The sequence below is a fragment of the Pristiophorus japonicus genome, chromosome 24 (genome assembly GCF_044704955.1).
Source record: "Pristiophorus japonicus isolate sPriJap1 chromosome 24, sPriJap1.hap1, whole genome shotgun sequence".
NCBI lineage: Eukaryota > Metazoa > Chordata > Chondrichthyes > Pristiophoridae > Pristiophorus > Pristiophorus japonicus.
This window is the reverse complement of record NC_092000.1, coordinates 17,500,991-17,516,931: the sequence shown is the minus strand read 5'-3', so window position 1 is coordinate 17,516,931 and position 15,941 is coordinate 17,500,991. Positions and strand designations below refer to the sequence as shown.

Below are 15,941 nucleotides of genomic sequence, written 5' to 3'. Positions count from 1 at the left end.
GTCTTTCTTTCATATGAGGGAGAAGGGAATAAGAGGGTTATACTGACAGATTTAGATGAGGAAAGACGGGAGGAGGCTCAAGTGGAGCATAAATGCCGGTTGGGACGAATGGCCTGTTTCTGTGCTGTATATCCTATGTGAAAGAGCTAGTTGCAAGGTCCAGGGAATGAAGAACCACTGCGGTCATTTTGATATAACTTTAAATCAAGTGCCCCTTTTTCTGAGGGCACAAAAATCTACAAAGTACCATTAAAGGGAACCATGACAAATCAAATTAAATTGTTGTTCCCTGTTGCAATGATGCACTCCAGTCCCTCCGGTGCCAACCTCTTGCAGAAGGCCGTGAGCGTACCGGTGGACACCGCATGCTCCATCTCCAGGGACACTCTGGTGCGAACGTAACCATGGAACAGAGGCAGGCAGTCGTGCTGAACGACCACCCGCTGCCTGGGGACCGGTTAATGGCCACCTTGGCCAGACTCTGGAGCAGTGAAGCATGGTTGCAACTTTCACCTTGCATCTCAGAGATGGGGGCCAAATACAGTGGACACCTCAAAGCGCTGGAGAAGTACAACCAGTGCTGCCTCCGCAAGATCCTGCAAATCCACTGGGAGGATAGACGCACCAACGTCAGTGTTCTCGCTCAGGCCAACATCCCCAGCATCGTAGCACTGACCACAGTCAACCAGCTCCGTTAGGCGGGCCACATCGTCCGCATGCCCGATACGAGCCTCCTTAAGCAAGCGCTCTACTTGGAACTCCTACGCGGCAAGCGAGCCCCAGGTGGGCAGAGGAAACATTTCCAGGACACCCTCAACGCCTCCTTGATAAAGTGCAACATCTCCATCGGCACCTGGGAATCCCTGGCCCAAGACCGCCCTAAGTGGAGGAACAGCTTTCCGGGAGGGCGCTGAACACCTCGAGTCTCGTCGCCGAGAGCGTGCAAAAAACAAGCGCAGACGGCGGAAGGAGCGTGCGGCAAACCAGACTCCCCACCCTTTCCCTCAACCACTGCCTGCCCCACCTGTGACAGAGACTGGTGTTGAATTCCCGCATTGGACTGCACAGTCACCTGAGAACTTACTTTTAGATTGGAAGCAAGTCTTCCTTGCTTTCGAGAGACTGCCTATGATGATGACGGCGTCTCATTAAAAAAACTGAAACGTCATCTGATTGGCAACGGGGCTCCGCCAATCGGAAAGTGAGGCGGGTCCCAGCCGATCCGCAGGAGGAGCCAATCAACGGCGGAGGGCGGTGCTTCCGGCGCTAGAAAATTCTGCAGGAGCGGGGCCAGGGCTTTTTTGAATTCACGAAATCAAAATGGATTCTTGGTACTCAGGTAAAGAGGTTTTCTCTCTAACTTTTTTTTCCTCAAAAGCTTCGCATTCCGTTCGTAAGATACGCCGTTAATAGGCTACGCTGTTAAAAGGGGGAGAGTTATTGTCTTTTTGTGGTGATCCGTCGTGTGGGGAAGGGCGACCGAAAATAAATTACTTTTAATTTCCGCCTCGGGCGCGTCGTGTTCACCGCCAGGCCAACCGAACTTGCTGGCGGACCATGTCCCGCCTCCCGGCCCTCTCCTAATTGGCTGCCGGCCCAACCGCCCCGGGAATGCCGCCACCCGATTGGTTGAACGGGGGTGTCAATCGCACGGCAGCGTTAGGTTGTTCGAACGCTTTGGAGGATTATGTCGTATGTCTTTTAAAAAAAAATGATTTCAATTTTTTTTTTGTTTTAACGTTTAAAGCTAAAGCGTTCCGGATTTTTTTTTTAATGGTAGCGATGTTATTTGATCTTGAAGTAAAACGTTCAGGGTCATTTTTCACATCCGTTTAAATATTTCGATTCTTATTTTATTCGCCGGTGTTTTTTTTTTAGGTGGCGTTTTTAACAAAAAAATAAATATGATACAAATTAGCGCCGATCCCGGCTCCGGGAGGTTCGAGGGATGTGAGACGAGGCCTAAGGAAGGAGGATTTTCAAATCTTCTCCAAGACGCTACAAAATGGCGGCTCCTCACCAGCGTGGATTGTTCCAGCAGCGCGCCCCCGATCCGTGTCCGCGCTCCCTCTGGGGCAAAGTGACTGGCGCGCGCCCCCTGCCCTCTGGGGCAAAGTGACTGGCGCGCGCCCCCTGCCCTCTGGGGCAAAGTGACTGGCGCGCGCCCTCTGGAGCAAAGTGACTGGCGCGCGACCCCCGCCCTCTGGGGCAAAGTGACTGGTGCGCGTGTCCGCGTATTCCCCTCCCCCTGTTGGTGGGGGTGGGGGGAGAAACTGAACACTGGGACAAAGATCCAGTGGCTGCAATGTGTACTGGAATTTCAAAATAAGGGGCGGGGGGGGGGGAACACAAGGGACTTTCTGTCCGAAGTGTAGAAATTTACAGCACGGATAATAAGCCATTTCGGCCCACCGTGCCCGTGACGGACACGATGGGCCGAATCCCACTTTCCAGCTCTTGGCCCGTAGCCCTGTCGGTTTCGGCACTTCCAAGTGCACATCTGAGTACTCTTTTTAAATGTGGCGAGGGTTTCTGCCTCTACCACCCTTTCAGGCAGTGAGTTCCAGACCCCCACCAGCCTCTAAGTGAAGAGATTTCCTCACCAATCCCCTCTAAACCTCCTACCAATTACTTTAAATCTATGCCCCCTGGTTGTTGACCCTTCATTTTCGTGCTCAGTTCTCTTGAGTGGGACTTGAACCTGCAACCTTCTGACTTGCAGGCGAGAGTGCCACTTAACTGAGACAAAACTGACACGAATGCAGATGAATAGGAATGAGGGACTTAGGTTATCTGGAGAGGCTGGGGTTCTCCTTTTAGAACAGAAAAAGTTAAGGTATTTTGATGAGAGGTATTCAAAAACATGAGTGGTTTTATGGAGTAAATGAAGAGAAACGGTTTCCAATGGCAGCAGGGTCGGTAACCAGAAGACACAGATTTAAGGTGATATTGCGAAGAAGGTGACATGAGGAAACATTTTTTTAATGCAGCAAGTTGTTGAGATCTGCAATGCACTGCCTGAAAAGGTGGTAGAAGCAGATTCAATAGTAACTTTCAAACGGGAATTGAATAAATATTTGAAAAGGAAAAAAAAATGACACGGCTATGGGGAAAGAGCAGGGGAGTGAGATTAATTGGATAGCTCTACCAAAGAGCCGGCAAACATGATGGGATCGAATATTTAATGATTCTGATCAACTAATCATAATTTTGCCCCACCTCAACACACCTGTCTTTACATGAGAGTTTTATCTAATCTATATATTCATTTAGGTTATAAGAGCATTTTAGGACTGGGTGGATACTGTCTATTGCCCTGAGGTGCCATGTAAGGAGTATGTCAGGGACTATGCAAACATTTTATATTTCATTTTAAAATAATATCATAGCCTGCTGTTAAAACGTGGATTTTTTCACATAACCTTGGCTGAGTACTGCCTCGCTGTTTCGCAAGATTTTGCAGCCAAGGGTGTGGAGGATGCATTGGTTCAATGCCACAGGCTTTAAAAATATGACAAAGATGCGTTGCAAGTAGTGTTAAAAAGTGTTTTATATTGGGGGGGGGGGGGGTCTCAAGCTCTGGGGTTAGACAAAACTCCTAGGATGAATCCCTGATCTGTCTTGGAAATCTCAGCTAGGATGGTCCATTTGGTCAGCGTTCATGGTTAGAATTGAAGACTGGCTAGTGCTTCTCTTCAGTGAGAATTTGGATTCTGGCTCGGCAAAATCAGCATTGATTTCATGCTCTTGGGGCCCTTGTTGAATGGCCTACTTGCGCTTGATATTCAGATTCAAATGGTGGCACATATTGGTGCCTTCAGTAGAATTGGGGCAAGGAGAAATCCGATGGGATGGGGAAGAAGAATAGAAAAGGTGAAGCAGCATATAACTGTTTCACGGAAGATAATTTTACACCATATGAGCACCAAAGATCTATGTGTACTTTTGTGTGTAATTTTAAAACTATAGGAGAAGTAGCTTTCCTGGATGGCTGAAAGTACATCCATCTCTTGCCACTGTAATCCTAATCTGTGCCTATTATTTTGAGGCTGCACATCTCGTCTGCATCTCTATCGTCTTTTCCTTGTCAAGCTCCACTAGTTTCTTATGCCCCAAAGAGGTGATCCTGAGTCTTGTCCTCTCCTTTTATAACTCCTCCTTAGCCTTATCTCTCTACCTCCATGATATCCCATTACACACTGCGTGTGCACCCTCTGCTCCTGACATCGCACTACTACCACCACTGGCTATAGAAAACAGAGTAGGACTTAAGGGCACTACTCGGCCTGCAAAAGGTAGGAAGTGGTCCACAAGAATCGGGGCTGGGACCACTTGTTCATCATTTTATATAAAAGATTTGGACTCGGGAATCAGAAGTACAATCTCAAAATTTGCAGACAACACCAAACTGGGAGATATAGTTAATACTGAGGGAAAACTGACAAATTACAAGAAGACATTGATGAACTTACAGAATGGGCATGTAATTGACATCTATATAGAAATTAATTTAAGTATGAGGTGGTGCATTTGGATAAGAAAAATGAGACCACGTACTCCTTGTAAAATAAAGATCTCAATAGGGTAGAGGAGCAAAGGGATTTAGGTACAAATACACAAATTAATAAAAGTAATCTGACAGGTTAATAGACAATTTTATATTTAATTAAAATAGGCAAACAAAGCACAGGGGTTCATTTCTAGAGGGATAGAATTGAAAAGCAGAGAATTTGTTAAACTTGTATCGAACCTTGGTTAGACCACACTTGAGTACTGTGCATAACTCTGGTATCCATATTATAAAAGGGATATCGAGGCACTGGCGCAGGTGCAAACAAGATATACAAGGATGCTGCCAGAATTAAGAAGTTATACCTATCTGGAAAGACTGAACAGCCTGGAGCTCTTTCTCCAGAAAAAAAGACTGAGGGGTGACCTAATAGAAGTCTTTCAAGATTATGAAAGGGTTTGATAGGGTAGATGTTGAAAAAATGTTTCCACTTATTGGGGAGACCAAAACTAGAGACCATAAATATAAAATAGTCCCCAATAAATCCCAATAGGAAATTCAGGGGGATCTTGTTTACCCAGAGAGCAGTTAAAATGTGAAACTTGCTACCACGTGGAGTAGATGAGGCGAATAACCGATAAATACTTGAAGGAGAAAGGAATAGAAGGTTATGCCGATTGGGTTAGATGAAGAAGGGTGGGAGGTGGCTCATGTGAAGCATAAACACAGACATTGATCAGTTGGGCCGAGTGGCCTGTTTCTGTGCTGTACATTCTACATAATATCAGCGGTTGCTCCTTCAGGTGTATGGAACTTCCTCTCATTGCCTTCTAAAGCTTCCTGATGTCTCTGCTGTTTGGATCTTTTGTCTCTTCCTGTCCTCTGACCTGTTTAATGAGGGTTGTTGATACTTGTGCAGACCAGGGAAGTTACAGGTTCCATTTCTGCTCTACACTGATTTGCGTGATCTTGCCATGACTGAGGGGGTACTAAGCTGGCTTCAGCTTCCATAACCTAGAGGACAATAGTGTCAGCCTTGCTCAGTGGTAGCATACACTGAGTCAGAAGGTTATAATCTCAATTCTACTCCAGAGACTTCATCTAAGCTGCTGCTTCTGGGGGAGGGGGTGTTTATAATTTGGCACCAAACAGGAATAAGGAAAATTTGGAGGAGTGTCTGAAGGTATAGTTGAAGAGCTTTCGTGAAGACTTTTGAAGTAGAAAGGCAGCAGTGTTTAGGAAGAGGACTTCAGAGTAATGACTGAATGCATTGATAGCAGTGCAGAGTGCAACAGACTTTGAAATCAAGCTGGGCAAATGGAAGCCAGTGGAATTGAGTTCTGGGATTAGGATTAATTTTTGATAACCTTAATTTTGTTTTAAATTTGAAGATCTGATTCTTTAGAACCCACAGAAGATTTGCTTCAATGGGTTCTTGTAAAATTGTTTTTATGGGTCCTGGCAGACCTATGGTGCCATTCTTCCTTTGAGCCTAGACTATGTTTAAAGGGTGTTGAGCTGCATTGCTGGTGAGCCTCATCGTGTCCTTCCCTGAGATCAGTACATGCACCTTGCACCAGACGCCACTAGAAAGCTCTGGCTGAATTGTTCCATCCTTTGGGGGTACTGAGCTCAGTTGTAGTAGCCTCAGCTAACTTGGGATGGACCAGTAATTGAACCAGTCTTGTGTCCAGATCTATTTAAGGTTAACTTTGGGCAACTTTTTTGATTTTGATAACTGTTCCCTGATGCAACTTCTGCCTGCATGCATCATAAAATAAATGAAGATAGCATTACTAATTAGCAATAAATATTGACTAGATAGGTGCTATTTACATACTCTTGCTTATATTTTATTACAGGCTATGGAACCGGTGATTCTTGGAACACTGGAGCCACAAATTCTCAAGGTAAGATTTTCCACTAGTTTTTTGGTTGTCTATCTCTTAATCTCATTAAGTTTTACAATGGGTATATAACTTTTCTACGAAGGCAAAAATTAGTTGCGGGTTGCTTTTGACTTCCAACTGGCAACTGCTGAGTGGATGCCACTCTGCAAAGTTCCCTGACTAAATAATGAAACACTCAATTATATGAAACGCTCTTCTTCTTAAGTTATGTGTTTTGCACTTGAGCATAGTTCCATTTTAGCATGATAAAATGGTATTGTGTGCGCAAAAACAATTCTCCCTAATTGACCTTGGGCTATGTATTGAATTCGAATTGATCCCAGAAATAATTATTTTGTAATACAGGTACAATAATGCTAACTCACTAGGGACCAGTGTCCTAGCAAGTATCTGCAGGCTTGTGGCGCCATTCTGACCAAGAAGGGTTTAGGTTTGCTGCGCTGGCTTGGTTGACCGTAGGAGGCACTCCCAACTTGCCTGGATTACAGAACGGGAATCCTTTGATGTATTGAAACCTGCACTGAGGGTGTTGACCTCTGGTGTGGTATGATTCCATGCACTCTTTCAGGTATTCGCCCTATTTTTCAGGCGAGGGGACCATAGTCTGCTTGCACCCGACATCCACATGTACATTAGAATTTCAGTACTTTTTCACATTTCAGCATGACAAGCCAGATCCATAGGCAAGCTCCTGATTTAATGAACTGAAATGTGACCTTGTACATGAAGTAAGCTCAGAGGTAGTGTGCCCAACATAGCCACAACACTGATTCTTCGATAGACTGGCAAATCACATTCTCGACAGACTATATTTGTGAAGTATAAGCTTAGAAATAAACTTGGATTCAGTGTTCCCACCATAAGTCAGCTGTCTGGTGAGTGAAGTTGATGCCAGAGCCTAGTTATTGGTCAATAGTTGTATCCAGTCTTTTGCTTTGAACCCAGAACTAAAATAGTGTTTTTAAGTCTTCAGCTGTTGATTATAGCTGTAGTTTCTACCTCGTTCATGGCAATGTTAAGCTACTAACATCTTGCTATAGAACCTCATGTTGTGAGAACTGCTTTGTTGATTGGTTGTGTTTCCTGCAGCCAGACAAACCATGTTAAGTAATTCTTCCATCTGTGACTCAATTATTAGTGATCCTTATTTAGAGTTGATTCTTTTCTTCTTTAGCCCCCTCAACCCTCCCGCCACCCCCCCCCCCCCCCCCCCCCCCATCTCCAAAAGTGACTATGCATGGCAAAGTAACTAACTTTTTGTAACACTGTAAATCTAATGGGGCACATTTTATTCTGTAGAAGTGCATGCCAAGTTTGAAAACTTGAAGCACGGCTCTTTAAGCCTCCCAGGATTGGTAAAAACTAGTTGTCACTGTTAGCAGGCAGTCTTTTCCACTCTTTCAGTCTCTGGAATGAACTGCAGTAACGTTGACCATATATGCAAAGATGACAAGAACCAGTGGGGCTGTTTGAGATTTTATTTGGCTTGCGGGCTGTATCCTAGGTGCCTCTTGCACATTTTCTGGATAGCTAACTCTAGCCTTTTGTGGATCTCCTCCTTGCATTAAGGGATTTGGTGTCTCTACTCTTAATGTATATCTATAAATCTAGGTGTTGTACATCTTGTCCAAAAAAAATCATTTCCATTTCCCTTTCAGAATATGATGGCTATGATTACAGTTACACCCAGGATTCTATACCCAGTTCTGCAACAAATTATGGCTACAATGCTGGCAATAAGACTTGGGAGCTCCCCAAAAATACAGCCACCGACACCATCATTGCTAAGATCAACAAGCGCTTGGACATGCTTTCTCAACTAGAGACTGAAAACCAGGCGCAAGACTCTTACCAGGACAACAGGTATTTGCTGGAATGTCGGTGCAAACAGGAAGAGTAATATATGTAAATTCCTTTTAAAGGCATTGCACCCAGGCACAAACACATTTCCTCTGTCTCTGTGTTCTTGGATGGAGGGTTTCAATTGTAAAGGTTTAAACGTACACTTTCAAAATACTTAATGGCAAACTTTTAAATTCTGAAGAAGACCATTTTGACGAGAATATTTAGGTGTTTAAAATCCGTTGTTCATCGATCAGATCATTTAATCTCTACCACACTGGTCAAATGAGCAGTCCCATTGAAAAGATGACGTGTGGGTCATTGTCAATGGAGTCTTTTTAAAACTTGATGTAAATTTTAGGGTTTAGTGAAGACATTGAGAAGTTTCCTGGGATTCACTTACAGGAAAAAGTGCAGGGTTTGTGTTTTTTGTGGGTGATGGTGTCTGACTTAAAAAAGCTCCCCTTGATGGTTTGATGGTTCCATGAATATCTTAAATGGGCAGTTTTTGAACCAGTAGAATTAAAGATTAGTGAAAATTATTCCAATATGTTTGTTGGTAATTTGATAGCTAAAGCTGACACTTTTAATCAAGTAGATTAATATTTTGGAGCTCTGTTCTGAGAGAATTGGTGATCCACTAGCTGAATCAGTCAGATGGCTTTTAATTTATTTGCAAAATGATTAAACAGATTGTCAAACTGCTTCTGAATTGTAGACCCTCTAAATAATTTTAATAAAGTTGTTGCCTTTCCACACTAATTGCAAGCCCCCATGATTAGCATGGTTTTTTAGATACCACAACAAAGGTGAAATGAGCAAAAGAGGGACAGGTGGCAATTGGGTGAAGCTTGGAATTAGAAATCTGAAGATTGTTGGAGGAATAAACATTTGGAGAAATCTTGTTGAGTATCGGGGAAACTGGGATGAGTTGACTTTTTAAAAAGTGCGGATCTTTGTTTGGTAAGGGTATTGAGGGTTACAGAACCAAGGCAGGTGAATGTAATTGAGGTGCAGATCGGTCATGATCTAATTTACGTGGTGGAATGGGCCCGATGGGCTGAATGGCCTACACGTGTTCCTATGCAGTGAAGAGGAAGAGACACTAATTATTTAACTCTTGCAGGCACAATGTAAGCTAGTTGCAAAATGCCTCGGGTAGATCATTGATGCATCTCGGCCAAACACTTCAATTGAGTTTTCATTAAAATTGTAGTCTTATAAGACTTGCCAAGATGGACTGATTGTCTTAAGGAGAGTTTTCAAGCTGTTGACAGGAGTGTTGCAGTGTTGCCAACCATCAGATTTCAGGGACGTGGCCCCTTTTTTAAACCTTGAATTTAACATTTTATTTTCAGCATCAATCCTAGTTACATGAAGAATGATAGTTCCCCATATGAATGCTATTGCCCCAGATTTTAGTATGTGTCTAGCTCCTCCTTAGCCCACGGGAGATTTGAGACTCAAATTAAAATAGGAAATTTCAGTCATTGGAATAGAAAGATGGGGTGGAGGGAAAACAGACACCCTAAATGCTTGAAAGGTTGGCAGCTCCTGTGCTGTTACTTCCTTGCATATACTCAAATACCCTGGTGTACTTACAACCCCATTTACACAATCAGATTAGTTACTGATGCAAAACCAAGCTTACTTGGCTCTGTGCGCTCCACTGCTTCCCATTGTCTTAGGATTTAGACAGGTAGTCCAAGGCAACATAAACCATCCATTCACAGCAAGATACCACATTTAAAATGGTGAAATTAATTACACTTTAAGATCCCTTTTTAAGCTGGATTTGAATTTGCTCTAGATTGGCAATGTAAATGGGGCTTCAGCAGGATATCTGCAGTAATATTTTGTGGCCTAGAATGTGTAGCACGGTCCCCATCGTTTCTGCAGGCTGTAAGGACGAGATCTGGTTCTCAAAGGTAATTGTTCAATAATGTCAGGTAAATGACGTAAGCACATAAAAGCCTATAAGCCAAACAATTCTGTTTTGTCATTTTAAGGTTGCCATTGAGTTCATGGCCTCTAACTTCTCTCTTTCCCCCACCCCATCTCCCATATGTAAAGGTTAACATGGCATACAACTTTAAAATGGCTAAAATCCAAAAACTGGTGGATTTTTCCATTCTGCCGTTTATTATATTGCAACACGCTAATACACGGCAGCGTGTACACAAGAGTGACTGCACTTCCAAAAAGCTATAGATCATGGACCATTATAAAGTATGTTGCAGTTTGTTAACCCATGCTAAGATATTTATCCGTTAAACCTTTCCAGTGACCCATTTTCTGCTATTGTAATCAGCACTTTAGTAAATGCAATAGAAGTGTTTGTTAGAGCCATTTCAGCCAGTACTTATTTACTTACTGCAAACCACCTAGGTTTTGTGATTAGCAAAAATGTCATTAGCTGAAACTATGTTGTTTAGTTTTTTAGTCTGCGATCACTTCTTGGCAGACTTGTACCATGGTACTTACCAGCTACTGACCAGATTCCTTGCTTGCTGTGCGACTCTTTCAGGTTTACACCTTACGAGTCCTACGACTCCGGGTCTTCACTGAATGACCGTGATCTGTACAGATCTGGCTACGGTTACAGTGAATATGGGCCTGATTATAACGATTCCTATGGAGGTCGCTATGACCACTACGACAGCTCCTACGGGACCCGCAAAGATCAGTTCCAGAACAGAGCACGTGACCCATACGGCCCTGCTAACCAGTGGGGCCAGAACTGGTCTAGAGACCGGCCTCCATATAACAGACCCAATCGGAACGACCCCTTCATGTCACCTGCAAGTTCCGGGCGAATGTCTGCACGCTGGAATGAGCTGTCGATGGGAGGCAGGGGCCCCAACGCCGCCAGCGCCTCCTCCACCAGGAACCTCCCTTCGCTCTTCTCCCCAAACATTATCCCCATGGACCTGTTCAGAGTTCAGGGATCGGGAAGACCGTTAGGAGGTGGCAGACAGCGAAGGAGAGAAAGGATTCGAAGCAGAGGCGTAAGTACCTTTTTTTTTAAATACGTTTTATTTTATCCAGTAATGAATAGGTAAAATGAGGGATTGGGAAAGCTTAATCATGTTTGTTTATAGTAGGACAGTCGTCTTTGCTTTTTTTTGTTTAAGGATAGGGTTTTAATTTTTTATTGAAGTGGACCAATGTGATCTTCCAGCAGTTTGTCCAAAAAGTTTAATTTTCATGTACAGTGTTTCAACTAGTGCAGAATCGAAGGTGTCTATAATCCAAGTCACATCACCCCTTTGTTTAAAGCCAGAAATCTGCAGTGTACTATAATAGCATTGTGGTTGTTTAAGTTTGAGAATCATTAACAATGAGAATACCAATTTCCACAACCTGAATTCAGTATTAAATCGGCAATGAATCACTCCTCCTTCAACCTAGGGTATTTGCACGCAGATAATTATTAGACGAATGTACAATTTGTGAAACAGATTTTAAGGTCTTTGTCTTGAATTAAAAGATGAACATTTCCAACTTTTTAGTGTCTTTATATTATAAAATTCAGGAACTGAAACTTGAGTCCTGCTTGTTAACTTTTCATCAATTGATTTTCCCCCCATAATACTGTATTAAACTTGTTTATTAAAAATGCTGCATTGAGTACTCCCAGACTGTTTGTGATGCAAAATGGTCTTGAAATGCTGAGTGTTTCTGTACTTTTTACTTCCAGCCTAGAACTGATGAGTACATTCCAATATTCAGATTAAACAATTAAACCAAGCGCAATTAGCCATTGCGGCCTTGAAAGGGAAATGGCTGTACTGTAGAATGAAATACACTACACTGTTTAATGCATTAATGTATCATCTACCTTAGAGTGAGCAATGCCACTGCCGATCTGCTTGTTAATTGAGCAGGTGCAATGTAACTTCAAAAGGCAAGGTCTTTCATTGTATGATTGAAACAAAATGATGCAAATGTCTGTGAAATGTTTTGTGATTAATTTCAACACTAAATAATGAGCATATTTCCATAATCCATCACACGGCAATGATCCTGTTCTAGTTGAAGCTATTTGGTAGGCTACAGTATCCCTTTTCTGGTCACATTTTTGAAAGCATTTTCAGACACGATCCACCAACCCCCTGATTCGGTATTTTTTTTTAAAAGGACAAACTAAACTAATACGTTAAAATATTTCCAATCGCAAGTGTTTGTTCTGGCATGCATCAAGGTAAACTCTGATTTCTGAGGGCCAACGACTTGCTGAGTTTAATAAAATGGTAACTGTTTCAGGCAGGAGAACACCATTGATCCATCTAGCCCAGCTATCCAGTTTTCTCTCGATGCATTTTTAATGAACCTAAGTCCCATTTGTTGACACAACCCTGTCTAATCTCTTCTCACCCCAGTAAGGTTTCTTGTTCCACCTTCCATGTGTATTCACATCCTTGGCACCCTTTCAGTAAAATAAATAGTTTCTCCTGCATTTCCAATTTTCTTTTGTTGTCCTTAATTTGTAAGTACGACTCCTTATATTTCATTTCTGTGCACAGAAAAGTTTACTTGGATTAAATTTGTCCAAACCTTTCATGATTTTAAACGCTTCTCAAGCAAAAAAGACCCCGGCTACTCAATCTTCATATGCCATTCCCTTAAGTTCTGGGATCATCAGTGTTGCTATTCTCTCTATCCCCTCAAATAACACACAATTTTTGAAGTAGGGAAACCAAACTGCATGCAGTGCTCCAGATGTGGTTTCAGCAATGTCCAATTGTGTTTAAATTGCCTTTCTGGGTCTAGCTGTTGTGTCCCTTGCTGTGTATCCCAACTTTCTGTAGTTTTATTTTTGACAGCCTGGGAACCTTGGGCTAATCATTTGTGATCTGTCAACTTAAACCACCAAGAGCTCGCTCTCCTGCTCTGATACCTCGACCTTCCCTCTGCCAAATCCCGTTACCGTACCAAGTTGAATTGCATGTGCTATTTCGCCATCCGCTGCTTCCAGTTTGGTATTGTCTGCAAATTTGGACAAAATTCCTTCCCGGCATTTATATATTAAAACAAAATTGGAAATAATACCTGCCCCCAAACTGAATCTTGTAGCACTGCTAACTGAGATTGATAGAATTTTGTTAGATAAGGATATGGAACAAATTTGGGTGACTGGAGTTGAGGTTCGATCAGCTATGATCTAATTGAATGGCAGAACAGGTTCGAGGAGCTGAATGGCCTTGGTCTTGTTCCTATGCCTACCTATGCACTACTTCCTATCTACCAACCAATCATTTGTCAGTCCACTTTAATACATTCCCATCGACCTCATGGACTTGCCCTTGTGTAGTAGCCGATTATATGTGAGTGTCAAATGCCTTCCTGAAATCCTGTAGATAACATCACCACTCTCCCTTGTCTAATTGGTCTGACATCATCTCAAAGTAATTAATCAGGTATAACCTCTCACTCCTAAAATCATGCCGACTCATGCCCCTCAAGATATTTTAAAACACTTTCCCAATAGTGGACACAACCCCTGAGCTATAATTGAAGATTTATATCTTAACCTCTCTTTTTTGAAGAATGGTGTTAATAATTTTCCAATCCTTTGGGATTTGACCAGAGTCCAGTGAACTCTGGAAAAATATCCATGACAGGACTTTCAATTGTTTGAACCAATGCTTTCAGAACCCTGGAATAGAAACCTAGAAATCTACAGCGCAGAAGGAGGCCATTTCGGTCCATCGTGTCTGTGCCAGCCGACAGAGCCACACTGCCCTTGGTCAGCAGCCCTAAAGGTTACATATAAACCTATGAACAATGACGGAAAGGCAAAGAGCACCCAGCCTAACCAATCCACCTCACCACAACTGCGACACCCCTTATACTAAAACATTCTACACTCCACCCTAACTGGAGCCATGTGATCCATTTTCCAACATTCCATTGACTCTGGATCAGTTTCTATGGAGTGGAGGGTAGCCAATGTAACCCCACTTTTTAAAAAAGGAGGGAGAGAGAAAACAGGGAATTATAGACCGGTCAGCCTGACATCGGTAGTGGGTAAAATGATGGAATCAATTATTAAGGATGTCATAGCAGTGCATTTGGAAAGAGGTGACATGATCGGTCCAAGTCAGCATGGATTTGTGAAAGGGAAATCATGCTTGACAAATCTTCTGGAATTTTTTGAGGATGTTTCCAGTAGAGTGGATAAGGGAGAACCAGTTGATGTGGTATATTTGGACTTTCAGAAGGCGTTCGACAAGGTCCCACACAAGAGATTGATGTGCAAAGTTAGAGCACATGGGATTGGGGGTAGTGTACTGACATGGATTGAGAACTGGTTGTCAGACAGGAAGCAAAGAGTAGGAGTAAATGGGTACTTTTCAGAATGGCAGGCAGTGACTAGTGGGGTACCGCAAGGTTCTGTGCTGGGGCCCCAGCTGTTTACACTGTACATTAATGATTTAGATGAGGGGATTAAATGTAGTATCTCCAAATTTGCGGATGACACTAAGTTGGGTGGCAGTGTGAGCTGCGAGGAGGATGCTGTGAGGCTGCAGAGCGACTTGGATAGGTTAGGTGAGTGGGCAAATGCATGGCAGATGAAGTATAATGTGGATAAATGTGAGGTTATCCACTTTGGTGGTAAAAACAGAGAGACAGACTATTATCTGAATGGTGACAGATTAGGAAAAGGGGAGGTGCAAAGAGACCTGGGTGTCATGGTACATCAGTCATTGAAGGTTGGCATGCAGGTGCAGCAGGCGGTTAAGAAAGCAAATGGCATGTTGGCCTTCATAGCAAGGGGATTTGAGTACAGGGGCAGGGAGGTGTTGCTACAGTTGTACAGGGCATTGGTGAGGCCACACCTGGAGTATTGTGTACAGTTTTGGTCTCCTAACCTGAGGAAGGACATTCTTGCTATTGAGGGAGTGCAGCGAAGGTTCACCAGACTGATTCCCGGGATGGCGGGACTGACCTATCAAGAAAGACTGGATCAACTGGGCTTGTATTCACTGGAGTTCAGAAGAATGAGAGGGGACCTCATAGAAACATTTAAAATTCTGACGGGGTTAGACAGGTTAGATGCAGGAAGAATGTTCCCAATGTTGGGGAAGTCCAGAACCAGAGGTCACAGTCTAAGGATAAGGGGTAAGCCATTTAGGACCGAGATGCGGAGGAACTTCTTCACCCAGAGAGTGGTGAACATGTGGAATTCTCTACCACAGAAAGTTGTTGAGGCCAATTCACTAAATATATTCAAAAAGGAGTTAGATGAGGTCCTTACTACTAGGGGGATCAAGGGGTATGGCGAGAAAGCAGGAATGGGGTACTGAAGTTGAATGTTCAGCCATGAACTCATTGAATGGCGGTGCAGGCTAGAAGGGCCGAATGGCCTACTCCTGCACCTATTTTCTATGTTTCTATCTCCTGGGAGAGGCAAAAAACCTGGGCCAATTTAGGGAGAGAAAATCTGGGAAAATTCCTCTCCGACCCATCCAGGCAATCGAAACTAGTCCAGGAGATCACCCTGGCCGTATTCTATTTCCAGCAGTACTTACCATTATATCCGCTCCGTCCAACAAAAGGCCATCCAATCTAATTCCAATTACCAGCTCTAGGTCCGTAACCCTGCAGGTTGCTGCACTTTAAATGCCCGTCCAACCATCTCTTAAAAGTGGTGAGGGTTTCTGCATCCACCACTC

General features: G+C 43.2%; 1 protein-coding gene across 1 annotated transcript in view; it reads left to right on the top strand.

Annotated features, from left to right (window-relative positions):
• Positions 1–1,233: 1,233 nt before the first annotated feature.
• LOC139237761 (A-kinase anchor protein 8-like) overlaps positions 1,234–15,941 on the top strand; it is a 31,525-nt gene continuing 16,817 nt past the window's right edge. Inside the window, exons 1-4 of the mRNA XM_070866947.1 lie at positions 1,234–1,339; positions 6,373–6,420; positions 8,079–8,283; positions 10,790–11,270. Coding sequence (XP_070723048.1) covers positions 1,321–1,339; positions 6,373–6,420; positions 8,079–8,283; positions 10,790–11,270 — 753 coding nt within the window. The 5' untranslated portion in view covers positions 1,234–1,320. The remainder of the gene's footprint in view (positions 1,340–6,372; positions 6,421–8,078; positions 8,284–10,789; positions 11,271–15,941) is intronic.